This window comes from Oncorhynchus clarkii, unplaced genomic scaffold, assembly GCF_045791955.1.
Source record: "Oncorhynchus clarkii lewisi isolate Uvic-CL-2024 unplaced genomic scaffold, UVic_Ocla_1.0 unplaced_contig_498_pilon_pilon, whole genome shotgun sequence".
In the NCBI taxonomy this organism is placed as follows: Eukaryota; Metazoa; Chordata; class Actinopteri; order Salmoniformes; family Salmonidae; genus Oncorhynchus; species Oncorhynchus clarkii.
In genome coordinates this window covers 1-14,464 of record NW_027259077.1, presented here as the reverse complement: position 1 = coordinate 14,464, position 14,464 = coordinate 1, and the positions used below count along the sequence as shown (strand labels likewise).

The following is a 14,464-nucleotide window of genomic DNA, read 5'->3' as shown; positions in this document are numbered from 1 at the left end:
ATAAGAATTTGTTCTTAACTGACTTGCCTAGTTAAATAAAGGTTAAATAAATAAAAAAAACTGACAATCACTCAGTTAGCCATGTCAGCGAACAGTTTTTAGATTGGTAAGTTATTCTAGCCAGCTACCCGACATGTAGGGCACGTGCCGAGGACCCCTGAACTCCAGTGGGGGCCCCATTGATTTTGTTAATCAATCTCACTCATTAACATGGCAAAATGTTTAGATTTGCAAGAAATTTGCTTAAAAGAGCAACTAACAAAATACTCTGCCCCATGGCAAAATGTGTAGAACTGGTATCCTAGTGGATAGAGCGTTGGACCAGTGATGTTGTAGTCCACAGTACCGGCGTAGAACACCAGGGAGAAGTGGGCCTCTGCCTTGCCTTTGGCAGGCTTGGGCTTCTCAAATGCATTTGTTTTGCCAAGATGCTGGGAGTACAGCTTGTCCTTGAAGGTAGTGTCTGAAGACTTGGGGAACATGCACTCCTCTTCAAGGATGGAGAAGATGCCCAATGGCCCAATGGCTTTATGAAAAGAGATGTATATCAAATTAGCAGTGTGTAAAGTACTTAAGTAAAAATACTTTAAAGTACTACTTAAGTAGTTTTTTGGGGGTATCTGTACTTTATATACTATTTCTACTTTTGCCAACGTAAGGTCGGCAGGTAGCCTAGTGGTTAGAGCGTTGGGCCAGTAATTGAAAGGTTGCTGGATCGAATCCCTGAGCTGACAAGGTAAAACTTAGATGTTCTGCCCCTGAACAAGGCAGTTAACCCACTGTTCCTCAGTTGGCTGTCATTGTAAATAAGAATTTGTTCTTAACTGACTTGCAGAGGTAAACAATTCTCTCCACCCTAAGGCAAATGGGTAGAATCTAAGGAAATTAGCTTAAAATAGCCAAAAAATGATCTCTGACCCATGTTTAACATATGTGCCGAACGGTCATGTTGTCAACAAGGCAACGTGATTTATGTTCAGAAACATAAAATATGTTTGAATTTTCAAACTAGTTTTCATTGGGAAGGCAGATAAAGACTTTTATCAAAAGTAATCACTTTTGTACGTGAAAACATGGAATCGTACTCATCACTCCACATTCTTATTTAATTCAGTTTTGTTTTGAGACGACTTCAAAATGGGGAACCTGGCTCACACCCGGCTCCAGCCTGGTTCCAAAATGAATGCAATAGACACTAACCCCTTTGACCCGGGGCACTGGACAGTAATAGAACTCCCTCACTGGTATTTTCACCACCCCTTTTAAGAGCTGATCTGATTGGTGAAAATACCAATGATTGAAAAAAAGTTCAGAATTGGGCGGCCTGTCTAAACCCATCCTAAAATACTGAATCTGATTTCAAGTAATTAAGGGCAATATTTAAGATTATGATCATTTGATTCAGCTGAACCCTCTGTGTTATTGCTGGGGTAGAATAAAAGCCTGCACACCATGTGGATGTGCTGTCCAGAACAGGTGTTGAAGGCCCCTGATATACTGTTATTAACTGCCAGACATTATTAAGCAGTTGAGCAAACTATCATTATAAAATTAATTGTACATATTTGATGTATTTTGGCATTGCCTTGGGAGGATAACATCTCTTGATCCAATACATTTTAAAGGTGCTTTAAACAACTCAGTCTGTGCTCACAAAGTAGTTTTTTAACCACAGACAGGAGTTTGTCTGAGACACCCCAGCGCTTTGGCCTGAGACACCCCAGCGCTTTGGCTGAGACACCCCAGAGCCTTGGCCTGAGACACCCCAGAGCCTTGGCCTGAGACACCCCAGAGCCTTGGCCTGAGACACCCCAGAGCCTTGGCCTGAGATACCCCAGAGCCTTGGCCTGAGACACCCCAGAGCCTTGACCTGAGACACCCCAGTGCTTTGGCCTGAGACACCCCAGAGCCTTGGTCTGAGACACCCCAGTGCTTTGGCCTGAGACACCCCAGAGCCTTGGTCTGAGACACCCCAGAGCCTTGGTCTGAGACACCCCAGTGCTTTGGCCTGAGACACCCCAGAGCCTTGGTCTGAGACACCCCAGAGCCTTGGTCTGAGACACCCCAGTGCTTTGGCCTGAGACACCCCAGAGCCTTGGTCTGAGACACCCCAGTGCTTTGGCCTGAGACACCCCAGAGCCTTGGCCTGAGACACCCCAGAGCCTTGGTCTGAGACACCCCAGTGCTTTGGCCTGAGACACCCCAGAGCCTTGGCCTGAGACACCCCAGTGCTTTGACTCACGTCAGCATTTTCTTTACATGATTCAATCCATTCAAATGTCACAGGCAGTAATATGAGAGGCGGGGTCATGCTGTGACATGGATTCACATGACAACCAAGAATGACTAATTAAGGTTTTATTTTCCAGGTCACATATTTCGCTGTAGATCTATTATGGTGTCAGCAATGTGAGGACCTTCTGGTCGACTAAAAAGCTCAAAATAATGTGCTGGCCTGTATCAGATCTCTCTGTGGTCCACAGTATATGTATGAGGTCTTCACCTCTCAGCACGCAGTGTGAAGTCAATGGAGGGCTAAATGTAATTTTAATCGAATACATTTACACGGATAAACTCTTTGTAGTCCAAATTATTACTCGCTGTCAGTGACCTCCAACTACGGCCATGATCCACAACTGGCTGTCAGAAATACATGCAGCTCTATGACCCTCCATCAAAGAGATGGTATCAAACCACATCTTCAGAACTGTTGTTGAAACACCAATTTGATCCCATACAGTCCATAGCAGAGTTACCAAAGCCACAGATAATGTACAAGCGCCACAGATAATGTACAAGCCCAATATGGACATGTTCAGAAATGGTTGTGTCATAAATAATCCCAGCTTCCACAGCAATATATCTCGGTTAATTTGGCATTGCTTTATTGCTTCATCAGCAGATCTGCTTCCATTTGAGCCGTACACCAGAGGATATGACCATATATGATATAGATTGTAGGAAGACACAGTCAGGTCCATAACAGAGAACATAAATAAAACTGGGAATCCCACAACCTCCCTTCAGCTGCAGCTGTTGGAACACAAGCGTCTCTGGGGGAGCAGGGGACTCGTCCTAGCCAAGCCTTTTGAAGAGTCAGGACAAGTGACAGTCCATTCCACTGGATCAGGTATTCCTACAAGGGGTACGCACAATGTCGTTGGGGGTACGCCAAATAAAAACATGATTCACATTTTTTTTTTTTTTAAATCTTTGTTATTATTATTATTATTTTAAATCTTCACATTTTCAAACAGTCCATTTATATTTTCCGACAGGGCTATACATTTGGTAGAGTTTATTTTCTCGCCTGAGTAGCCTCGTTTCACTGCCAAAAATAAAATTGAACCATCTAGTGTTCAGCAAAAAAGCAAAACAATGTCAAATACAGGTACCCTAGTCAATTAATTAACATAATTAACAAATAATTAACATCCAATCACATTAACCGTTACTCTCTCGTGGGAATTCCACTAACAGTCCGTATGTAGCCAAACGTATGGCCTTTTTTTCAATTTTCAGCTAAAATGACATCCCCAAATCTAACTGCCTGTAGCTTAGGACCTGAAGCAAGGATATGAATATTCGGGAAACCATTTGAATGGAAACACTTTGAAGTTTGTGGAAATGTTAAATTAATGTAGGAAAATATAACACATTAGATCTGGTCAAAGATAATACAAAGAAAAAAACGTATTCATTATTATTATTTAATTTTTTTGTAGCATCATCTTTGAAATCCAAGAGAAAGGCCATAATGTATTATTCAAGCCCAGTCGCAATTTAGATTTTGGCCACTAGTTGGCAGTAGTGTATGTGCACAGTTTTAGACTGACCCAATGAACCATTGCATTTCTGTTCAAAATGTTGTATCAAGTCGGCCCAAATGTGCTTAATTGGTTTACGTCACTCACAGCTCAAATCGGCTCTCATCGCTTTGAGAGGTTCACAAGCTGGAACGCTCTAAATCGAGTCACAGCAAGACTCATTCATGTTGCCAGATCCTTCCATGAAGGTGCGGACAACACCAGCTGCAGAGGCTGGCATGACTGTAATAAACCATGCAGTACAAGTGAGTTGTTACAAGCCAAAACAGCAATCATTCACTGTGTGCAACATGAAGCCTTCAGAGAGGAATTAAAATGCCTTGAAAAAAGGAAAAGAGTTCCCAAAACAAAGTGCACTCAAAAATCTGAACCCGGTGATTGATGAGGATGGGTTGCTGAGGCTGGGAGGCCGCTTATCCTCCGCCGACATGTCACAAGACGAAAAACATCCTCTCATCATCCCACGAACACATCATGTCGCCACCTGCTGGTAAGACATTATCACAAGCAAGTGGCTCACCAGGGCCGTCATTTTTCAGATGGAGCTATTCGAGCAGCAGGCTTCTGGATTATTGGGAGCAAACGTCTGCTGTCATTCACAAGTGTGTCACCTGCCGCAAAGTTAGATGGATGTTTAGTTGACCAAAAGATGGCTGACTTGCCTGGAGACAGACTCACATCTGAACCGTCATTCACCAGCGTTGGACTTGATGTGTTTGGACCATGGAATGTCATCATGGAATGTCATCATGGAATGTCATCACTCGTCACACTAGAGGTGGTAGTGCAGACTCCAAGGAATGACCGGTGCTCTACTAGAGCAGTCCATATTGAGCTCATCGAATCCATGTCCACATCCAGCTTCATCAATGCGCTGAGGCGTTTTTTTCTCTATCTGTGGTCCAGCAAAAGTGCTACGCTCTGATTGAGGTACAAACGTTATAGGTGCCTGCAGGGAACTGGGTATCGACACAAATGACTCAGAACTGACTAAATACCTCTCAGACAAGGGATGTACTTGGATATTTAATCCCCCACACTCATCTCATATGGGTGGTTCTTGGGAGAGACTCATTGAGGTTTCCAGACGTATCCTAGATGCTATGCTGTTTCAGACGGGCTCCACTCGTGAGGTCTTGAGCACTCTTATGTTTGAAGTTATGGCAATAATCAATGCGAGACCCCTAGTGTCAGTGTCAACCGACCCTGACATGCCTGCCATTCTCACACCCTCAATGTTACTGATACAAAAGACCAGCGCTACCTCAGCCCCTTCTGGATACTTCAGCATGAATGGCCTACATGGAAAACAGTGGAAGCAGGTCCAGTGTCTCGCTGACGCCTTTTGGAAAAGGTGGAGACGGGAGTACCTGACAGCGCTGCTGAGATGCAGAAAACGGAGAGCAGAAAAGCCAAATGTAAAAGTGGGAGATGTCTTATCGAAAGACAGTCAGGTGCACAGAAATGACTGGCCAGACGGGCTTGTGGTCAAAACCTTTCCCAGTACTGACAAAAAGGTTAGGAAAGTAGAACTAAAAATTGTCAAGCAAGGAGCTGCTCAGGTTTCTGAGACCAATCTCAGAGATTGTTGTTCTTCTTTCTGAAGCATCCTAGAGACAAAAGATAAAAATAGAAAAATAACATTATTTGTTTCTTGATACATGTTTTATTTCATAGTGGCACAATTTTATTATACCAGGCGGGGAGTGTGCTGCCATCCTGTTAGAAGGTAACAGATGATTATAGTGGTTAAGATTTTCATTGTGTTCCATGACGTGTATCGCCCCCTAGTGGAGCTTTCTGGTACTGTACGGAAACAGGAAGTAGAGTAGTCGTTCTGCACGCAGAGAAGCAACTAAAAACAACGCTACTGTGCAGGTCTTTCAGTGCCGTTATTTCTTGTCACGCTTTAGCCTCGGGACAATATTTGTTTGTAAATTCGATTCAAGCATATTGCTAGTGATGATAATCTTGTTATTGATAGAATTGATTACTTATTAGTGTTAGTTGGTTGCATTTACTCACACAAATTGCCTTTCATGTATGCCATCAGCTGTATTACTTTGCTCGTGCGTCATGTAAACAAATTGTAAAACATACAATACTGAAGTTTTGTTACTGTTTCTAGTGTAACATGCTTTGTTATTGTACAGAGGTGGTTGCACATTATTAGAGTAATTATAGGAGTTAGCTAATTCCCATATGAGTAACAATTAGCTATATGGTTTGGCATCATGCCAGATGCATGGGACCTTGGCACGTGCTTTATATTTATGCAACTTTAAGTTGATATGTAAATGTACAGCTGCAGTATGTCGATGTGAATTTAATACTAAAGTATATTATTTTCTGTATTTTGCAGTTTCACAACATAAACGTTTTCAAAATATTAATTAAAGAAAAGTCACGCCTTGTGAGTTTTATTGAAGACGTAGTTAGCTGTCTGTCTAGTTTAGCATGGGAACGCAATTCAAGGGCAGAATAATGTGCATTACTGTGTTCATACTGTATATTACCGTGTTTATTACCGTGTTTATACTGTGTTTGTGTATTACTGTGTTTGTAATGTGTATTACCGTAATTTCACCACGGGAGGACTAATCATTATGGAAGTGTATATATGCCCAAAAATCTATTGTTAATCCACATTGGAAAATTTGGCGCATAATATCAGTTAAACACAGAAATAAAGGCTTCTCTCAGAACTGTGTTCTCCTTTTTAAGTTCATTCACTTCGGTTTCAATCGTATTGACTGTCCCTTTTAGCTTGTGTGTATCTTTCTCCAATGTCACAGCTTTTTCATCACTCATCTCGAGGCTTGCCTTCAACTGTTTTATATCCTTACTGACTAATTCAAGTATACCCAGTTTGACATTTATTGATTTGAACAGATTTCGGTTCAAATCAAGGTTTCGACCTTTACCATTCCCGGTGGTGAAAATATTAAATCACCTGTGTCTGTGGAAGAGTCAAGTTTTCGTTTTGAAATTGGTTCCCCTGTCTTATTCTCCGTCATGTTTGGGTGTTGCTTGTTTTCGTAATATTTTGTCGATACATTTCTCTAGTCGTAAGATTTGTTTTTTGTTGTTATCCAGATTGAAGGTTGTCACCCACCAAATTGTGTAGTGCTAATATTTAGTCTAACTTACCGATATTGAACATGACGTTTTTATCTTGAGGTGCTCTACATAACTACGTTCAGTCCACCATCTTATCTCAGTAGAAGGCTAATCATTATGGAAGTGTGTATATATATCCCAAAAAATCTATTGGTAATCCAAATTAGAAAGTTGACGCATAACATCAGTTAAACACAGAAGTAAACTCTCACGTCATTTTTTCAGATGCTCGATAAACATTTATTGTTTACATAGTATTTCCACATGTGATTAATGTGCGAATAATCTGTGACAAAAGTTTAAATGCAAAAATCCGTTCTATTGTTTCCCCACAATATCCAAACTCTTCCCCTTCAATTGCTACCACAGTTATGCATGTTCTTCCCATATTTGTATTTATTTTAGAAGCATTTACATTTGGGCCAGTCCATATAAGACAATTTCTGCAAGTGTAAAGGGTTAAAACTATAATTTTGATGTTGTGAATGGTCAGTCCTTGCATCCGTAGCTCAGTCTATGAATTTGAATGTTTACATTTCTCCCGCCTCATCCCTCAGATGTTTACCAAAAAAAGTGACTGCTTTGTTGTTGTTGTTGGAATCCCAACTTGCTTGTTTAATGAAAGTACAATGTATTATGGTATGAAAAAGCTGTTTGTTGAGTAATAAGTCCACAGTCACAAAGGAAGTGTATGTAGATCCACATGTTTTTAATCAATGCTCAACATTTCACCATGAAAATCATATTTTATGCAACACAGGAAAATGGTAAGACTTTGATCTTCAATACTTTGGTCTTGTTTATTCAGCAACTTCTTTTCCCTGTAAGAAGAAATAAATAATATAATGGATCAGTAATAATAATCAACATGATAAATATATGGATAGAATATAATGGATCAGTAATAACAATGAACATGATAAATATATGGATAGAATATAATGGATCAGTAATAATAATGAACATGATAAATATATGGATAGAATATAATGGATCAGTAATAATAACGAACATGATAAATATATGGATAGAATATAATGGATCAGTAATAATAATCAACATGATAAATATATGGATAGAATATAATGGATCAGTAATAATAACGAACATGATAAATATATGGATAGAATATAATGGATCAGTAATAATAATGAACATGATAGACTTGGATAGAATATAATGGATCAGTAATAATTATTAACATGATAAATATATTATGAACACTTAAAGAATACTGTATAATGGAACAAGCATTTTAAGGCTCAGTCCTCAGCTTGGATTTTCAACTTTTAAGTACCAGCTTAGTTTGAAATAATAATATTTTTTGCCCTACTTAACATGTGCTTCTTAGAGATCTTCAATACAGTTGTGTGTAAAAGGTCTGTATTGACCTCTGAGAAGACTGAATCATAGGTGGTGTTGATGTGGTCATTTCTGAACATGAGTCATGTACAGGTCTAGCAGCAGTTCTGTACCTTTCCAGAGTCACGGGTCTTGGCTCTGAGCTTGTTGACCTGAGTCTCAGCGATGTCAGCACGCTCCTCAGCCTCCTCCAGCTCATGCTGAACCTTCCTGAACTTAGACATGTGCTGGTTTGCTGCTTCCTCCTGGGTGAGGAAAAGAGAGGGAGAGCAGAACATCAGCATTCATTATATACGTTTTTCTGAAGATGAATATATTTTCAAATGTATGCATTCAGAGTATTTGACTAAGTCAGTGACTCACCGCTTCCTCAGCCTGCCTCTTGTAGGCCTTCACTTTCATCTGTAGCTTATCTACCAGGTCCTGAAGTCTGCCAACGTTTTTCTTATCCTCCTCAGTCTGTGGGAGAAGAGCAAAGAATCAATGTCCCATAGTTTTATACACAAACCTCTCTGTGTTAGTGTCAAGTGTGTGAAGGATGCACTTTCTCTTACCTGGTAAGTGAGCTCCTTGACTCTGCGCTCATACTTGCGGACTCCCTTGACAGCGTCTACACCTCTTCTCTGCTCAGCCTCCACCTCAGTCTCGAGCTCACGCACCTTTGTGGAACAAATAAACGTAGGCATTTGTTTGAGCTGGTGAAATCAGATGTAACAAATCTTTGTAACACAGGTAATCTTCTACCTAGTCAAGGAAGCACAATTGTTGTCTGTTCCTTTTCATAATTTTTATTGAAGTTGTCTGTTATTATAACAACTTTTCATTATCAAGGTCAGTGGTTCCCAAGGTGTAATTTACACTTCAAATGTTATGAATATTGATAGCAACAGCAGGGTAAACTAACAGGGAAACGTGGAAAATGTGTGCAATACAATACAATGTAATAATATTAATCCACAATTTATGTTCTTAACCCTTAGATGCACAACATGAGCCTGGGAGTATCTCTACCTGTACATGACCATCTGATCAGTTATCACTCCAGTGTTAATCTGCTCAATTGTAATTATTCGCCTACCTCCTAATGCATTTTGCACACAATGTATATAGACTCTTTTTTTCCTTTTTTTAGCTACTGTGTTATTGACTTGTTTATTGTTTACTCCATGTGTAACTCTGTGTTGTTGTCTGTTCACACTGCTATGCTTTATCCTGGCCAGGTCACAGTTGTAAATGACAACTTGTTCTCAACTAGCCTACCTGGTTTAAATAAAGGTGAAATAAAACAATTAAAATAAACGGTGATATTGGTATCCACAGTACTCAATCACTGATAATTTTTCCCCAATTCAATTAATATTGTATTTGTAATATATTGTAAATTACTATTTATACGTTGTGGCATGTATTTAGCAGTGTATAGTTCAGTACCCGTATGGCCTCTAGAGGGCGACAGTGGCCTGTTTTAATGTCGTTAGGTTGCTTCCACCACAGATAGAACAATGTTTCTACCATGGGGAGCTCGTGCTATGGCATTTATTAAGAGACGTTTGCCAAGTGAGTCAACAGCGAGACAGGAGCACCGACATAACATTTATGTCATAAATTCATTTGGCAGGTAAGTGGGAAAGCACCCTATTAAAGACAGTAATGTTTTCGGAGTATGTACAAATGTTTGTTAAGATGTTACGTTGTATTTTCACGTTTTTATGAACTTGTGAAAGTCCGCTAGCCTACAAGCTAATTTAGGCTTCTAGCTGGTAGCCCAACATAGCAACGCTAGCTTCCCTAGCAACAGCCCTTTTGCAGCAGAGTGAATGAGAAGCTAGCGATCTGGAGAGAGAGAAATTAAATAATGTAACTAGATGAAGCCTAACAAATGATTACAATGAGATGAATTTGATTCATGTATAGTAAATTATATCGTGTGTTGATATTTATTGAGAATTGTTATTTATTATTATTATTATTATTATGAATGAAATGGCAGTTTAGAAGAAGTCTGCCAAGACAACTGTACAAGCCTGAACGAAGCAACTAGATACATACATTTGTATATCTTTATTTTAAGGTCTTGGCTACAATTCTTCTCAACTCCACTAAAGTGAGTTGCAAAAATCACTGTAGCTGGAGACCCATATCTCCCTCACTAACTTTAAGCACCAGCTGCCAAAGCAGCTCACAGATCACTGCACCTGTACATAGCACATCTGTAAACAGCCTATCCAATTTCCTGATCCGCAAACTGTTATTTTTATTTTTTATTTTTTGCTCCTTTGCACCCCATTATCTCTACTTGCACATTCATCTTTTGCACATCTATCACTCCAGTGTTTAATTGCTAAATTGAAATTATTTCACCACTACGGCCTTTTTATTGCCTACCTTCCTTATCTTGCCTTATTTTCACACACTGTATATAGACGTTTTCTCTATTGTGTTATTGACTGTATGTTTGTTTATTCCATGTGTTTATTCTTTAAAAACTTTTTTTAAATTGAACTTTTATTTAACTGGGTAGGCTAGTTGAAAACAAGTTCTCATTTACAACTACGACCCATCCAAGATAAAGCAAAGCAATGTGACGCAAACAACAACACACATGTGTAACATATTCCCCAAAATGTTGATTTTGAAGATAAATGCATCCTGAATTAAGCTTTTAAAACTGCTACATTTTCTCTCTGCCACATGGCAAAATTTGTAGAATTTCAAGAAATTAGCTCCTTTCTGTCGAAAGGCTAAATGAATAGAATAGCTGAACATTTGTTTTAAAACTGCAAAATGATGTTTCTGATGCCAGAAGGTGACTTAAAAATGTCCTTTCCCAGGGGCCAAGACATGATTAGTCCGGCCATGCACTGGAGAAGTCGTAGCAAATCCAAAAGATGAAGACTTGTAGACAATCCCATTGCGACCTTAGCTAGCTAAGCTCATGCACAGAAACATTGGATCTAACGGTTGTGCTGAACTGCACATGTTCATGCAGTCAAAAGCACTCCTTCGGTAGAAAGTTGTTTTTGATGAAAATTAAAATGTGTTAGTTTGTTACTTTCACTAGGTTGTAGTAATGACAGTTTCAGCTACTTAAAGTTGCACTCCAGTATCTTAATACATTTACTCAAGTCTAGGTCTTGCCTTGAGATTTCAAGAAAATTAACAACCAAGGATGAATTTTTCACTTCTCCCATAGACATCTCAAACCCTGGTCTGGTCTGAATCGCAAGCGTTCCCGGAAGTCTTGCAATGTTGCACCTCTGGGTTTAGAAACATTGTGGTAAAACTACCTGGATGCTATTTTTACTACACTCTAAGGTAGGAATTGTATTCTGATATTATGAGGGGGTCACTAATGAATTTTCTATCACAAAGGGGTCCCGTGTCAAAAAGTTTAGGAACCCTTGATTGAGGTGGTTGAGGGTGGCAGGTATCCTAGCAGTTAAATGTTGCTGTTTCAAATACCTGAGCCTTCAATGTGAAAAATGTGTTGATGTCCAAGGCACTTCACCCTAATTATCACCTATCTGGTGTATATGACAATAAAAAACATTTTAATTAATTTAGAGAAAGAGTCTCCTGTGTAATTTTATATGATCAAATACATGTCCAGCAATCAGTCCTTCAATCCACCCTAATCCACCCTGCTGATAACTCACCCTGGACTCCAGTTTCTGGAGCTGCTTCTTGCCTCCCTTCATGGCCAGATTCTCAGCCTCATCCAGGCGGTGCTGCAGGTCCTTGACTGTGACCTCCAGGTTCTTCTTCATCCTCTCCAGGTGAGAACTGGTGTCCTGCTCCTTCTTCAGCTCCTCAGCCATCATGGCCGCCTGGAATGGTAGTTTGTTTAATTTATGCACAAATCATAACATCCCTCTGACATCTTTATTGTGGTTAACCAGCCCAGCTACCATTTCCCTTGAGGACAAATCAAATTGATGTAATCCAAGTACTCACGTCAGTGATGGCCTTTTTGGCCTTCTCTTCTGCATTCCTGGCCTCCTGGACGATGTCGTCCACCTCTCCCTGCACCTGCACCAGGTCAGTCTCCAGCTTCTTCTTGGTGTTCAGAAGGCTGGTGTTCTGAAGGAGGAAACAAGATGATTTGTTTGACTCTCAAGAGAACTGACAAGTCACAAATTCTGAAAATGTGAAAGTAAGGACTGTCGAATTCCAGGTGTGTGTAAATAGTATGCTTGGTTGAGTTTCATTAGAAATGTCATTTGACCAATACCTGGGAGTGCAGCAGTCCAACACGCTCGCTGGCGTCTACCAGCTCAGTCTCAGCCACTTTGCGGCCTCTCTCTGTCTGCTCCAGAGCAACTCTCAGCTCCTCGATTTCAGCCACCATCAGACCGTTTCTGCGCTCCACCATGGCTGCCTGCTCCTTCATGTCTTCTGCGACACGGACGGCGTCATCAAGGTGCAATTGGGCATCCTGGGGTTCACAATGACATACGTTCATTAGGACTTGTGGAAATAGGGGTGTTTCACAAACAAATCCCTAGCCATGTAGGGGTGGTAGAAATGTTCATTGGTAAGAATTTACTCAATATCCCTACCTTTCTACAGTATATAGTTCAATCTATTCAATTCCACTGTTCTTTTATTTTCTACAGATTCACAAACAAATCCCTCTCCATGTTCAGGTGTTTGAACCTGATGTCCCAGTCCCTTTACCTTGAGCTGTCCCTGGACGTTCCTCAGCTGTTTCTGGGCCTCAGCGGCCTGCCTGTTGGAGTGGCTCAGCTGGATCTCCATCTCGTTCAGGTCTCCCTCCATCTTCTTCTTCACCCTCAGGGCATCATTCCTGCTCCTGACCTCAGAGTCCAGGGTGCTCTGCATGGAGTCAACCACCCTCTGGCTGTTCCTCTTGATCTGCTCCATCTCCTCGTCCTTCTCAGCGATCTTCCTGTCCACCTCACCCTTGATCTGGTTCAACTCCAGCTGCACACGCAGAATCTTGGATTCCTCGTGCTCCAGTGTTCCCTGGACAAACAGAAGCAGTCAGGCCAATTGTGTTCAATATATTTGGATGTAGGAATTAAATATATATGACTACAATAAACTCCAATACAGGGATCATTGGACTGTAGCTGGTGTTGGCTAGTTTAACACTGCTTTCCCCATCAAACAGCTGTAGTTTGTACCTCAGCCTCCTCCAGAGCGGTCTGGATCTCAGACTTCTCTGTCTCTACGGTCTTCTTGGCCTTCTCCAGCTCATGAATGCTCTTGCCAGTCTCTCCGATCTGCTCAGTCAGGTCAGAGATCTCCTCTGCGCACACACATTCAGGAGCAGTTTAGACTTGGGGGATTTTAAGTGGATATGTCAATGTACTGAAGTTGACATTGAATCATAATAACCGTTCATTAATTAACAGCACTTCATATGGTCTGGCAAATCTAATTGCCCTCCACATCCTTTGGTTGTTCAAAGGAATAGTGATCACAGGTTAAAAATATATATATTTTGAACTGTACATGACAACTCTGAAATGGTGTAATAGTAGTTTTGATGTTTGCAGTTCCCTCCATTTTCAAAACACTAGTCAAACATGGGCCAAATAGAACTGCTGTCAAATGCTCACGTTGCAGGTTCTTGTTCTCTCTCTTCAGAGTCTCCAGATGATCCAGAGCCTCCTCGTAGGAGTTCTTCATCTTGAAGAGTTCAGTGCTCATAGAGCGAGCCTCCTTCTGAGCTCCTTCCAGCTCAGCCTGGCCCTCCTCATACTTCTGCTTCCACTCTGCCAGAACCTAGGAGTATCCATGGGAGTTTCATTAGATGAAGAGTTTTGAATCAGAAATATGCTACAGTTAATCATATAGCAGACAGAAAATATCAACCTAAGGTGAGGTTTCTTTGTTTTCACCTTGTCAAAGTTCCTCTGCTTCTTGTCGAGGTTGGCGGCCAATGCGTTGGCTCTCTCAACATCAATCATGAGGTCCTCCACCTCTCCCTGCAGCCTCTGCTTGGTCTTCTCCAGGGAGGCACATTTGGAGTTGGTCGCCTCAATGGTCTCCTCAGCATCCTGAAGTCGCTGGGCCAGCTTCTTCCTATTGGACAACAGAGGGAGGTTTTAGGGGCTGAAACAAACGTTACAATACATGTTGATGTAACATTTTCTCAGAGCCCAATCCACCATCACCATCAATACCCT

The 14,464-nt window shown here is 40.9% G+C and overlaps 1 protein-coding gene across 1 annotated transcript; it reads right to left on the bottom strand.

Annotated features, from left to right (window-relative positions):
* Positions 1-7,635: 7,635 nt before the first annotated feature.
* Positions 7,636-14,354, bottom strand: LOC139399472 (myosin heavy chain, fast skeletal muscle-like). Its single transcript, XM_071144887.1, has 11 exons — positions 14,177-14,354; positions 13,895-14,060; positions 13,457-13,581; positions 12,987-13,295; positions 12,541-12,744; positions 12,264-12,389; positions 11,966-12,136; positions 8,864-8,968; positions 8,673-8,768; positions 8,423-8,554; positions 7,636-7,768 (listed from the first exon to the last, which is right to left on the bottom strand). Exons 1-11 carry the CDS (start codon positions 14,243-14,245, stop codon positions 7,748-7,750), a joined length of 1,524 nt encoding a protein of 507 aa, XP_071000988.1. The 5' UTR covers positions 14,246-14,354; the 3' UTR covers positions 7,636-7,747.
* Positions 14,355-14,464: the final 110 nt, after the last annotated feature.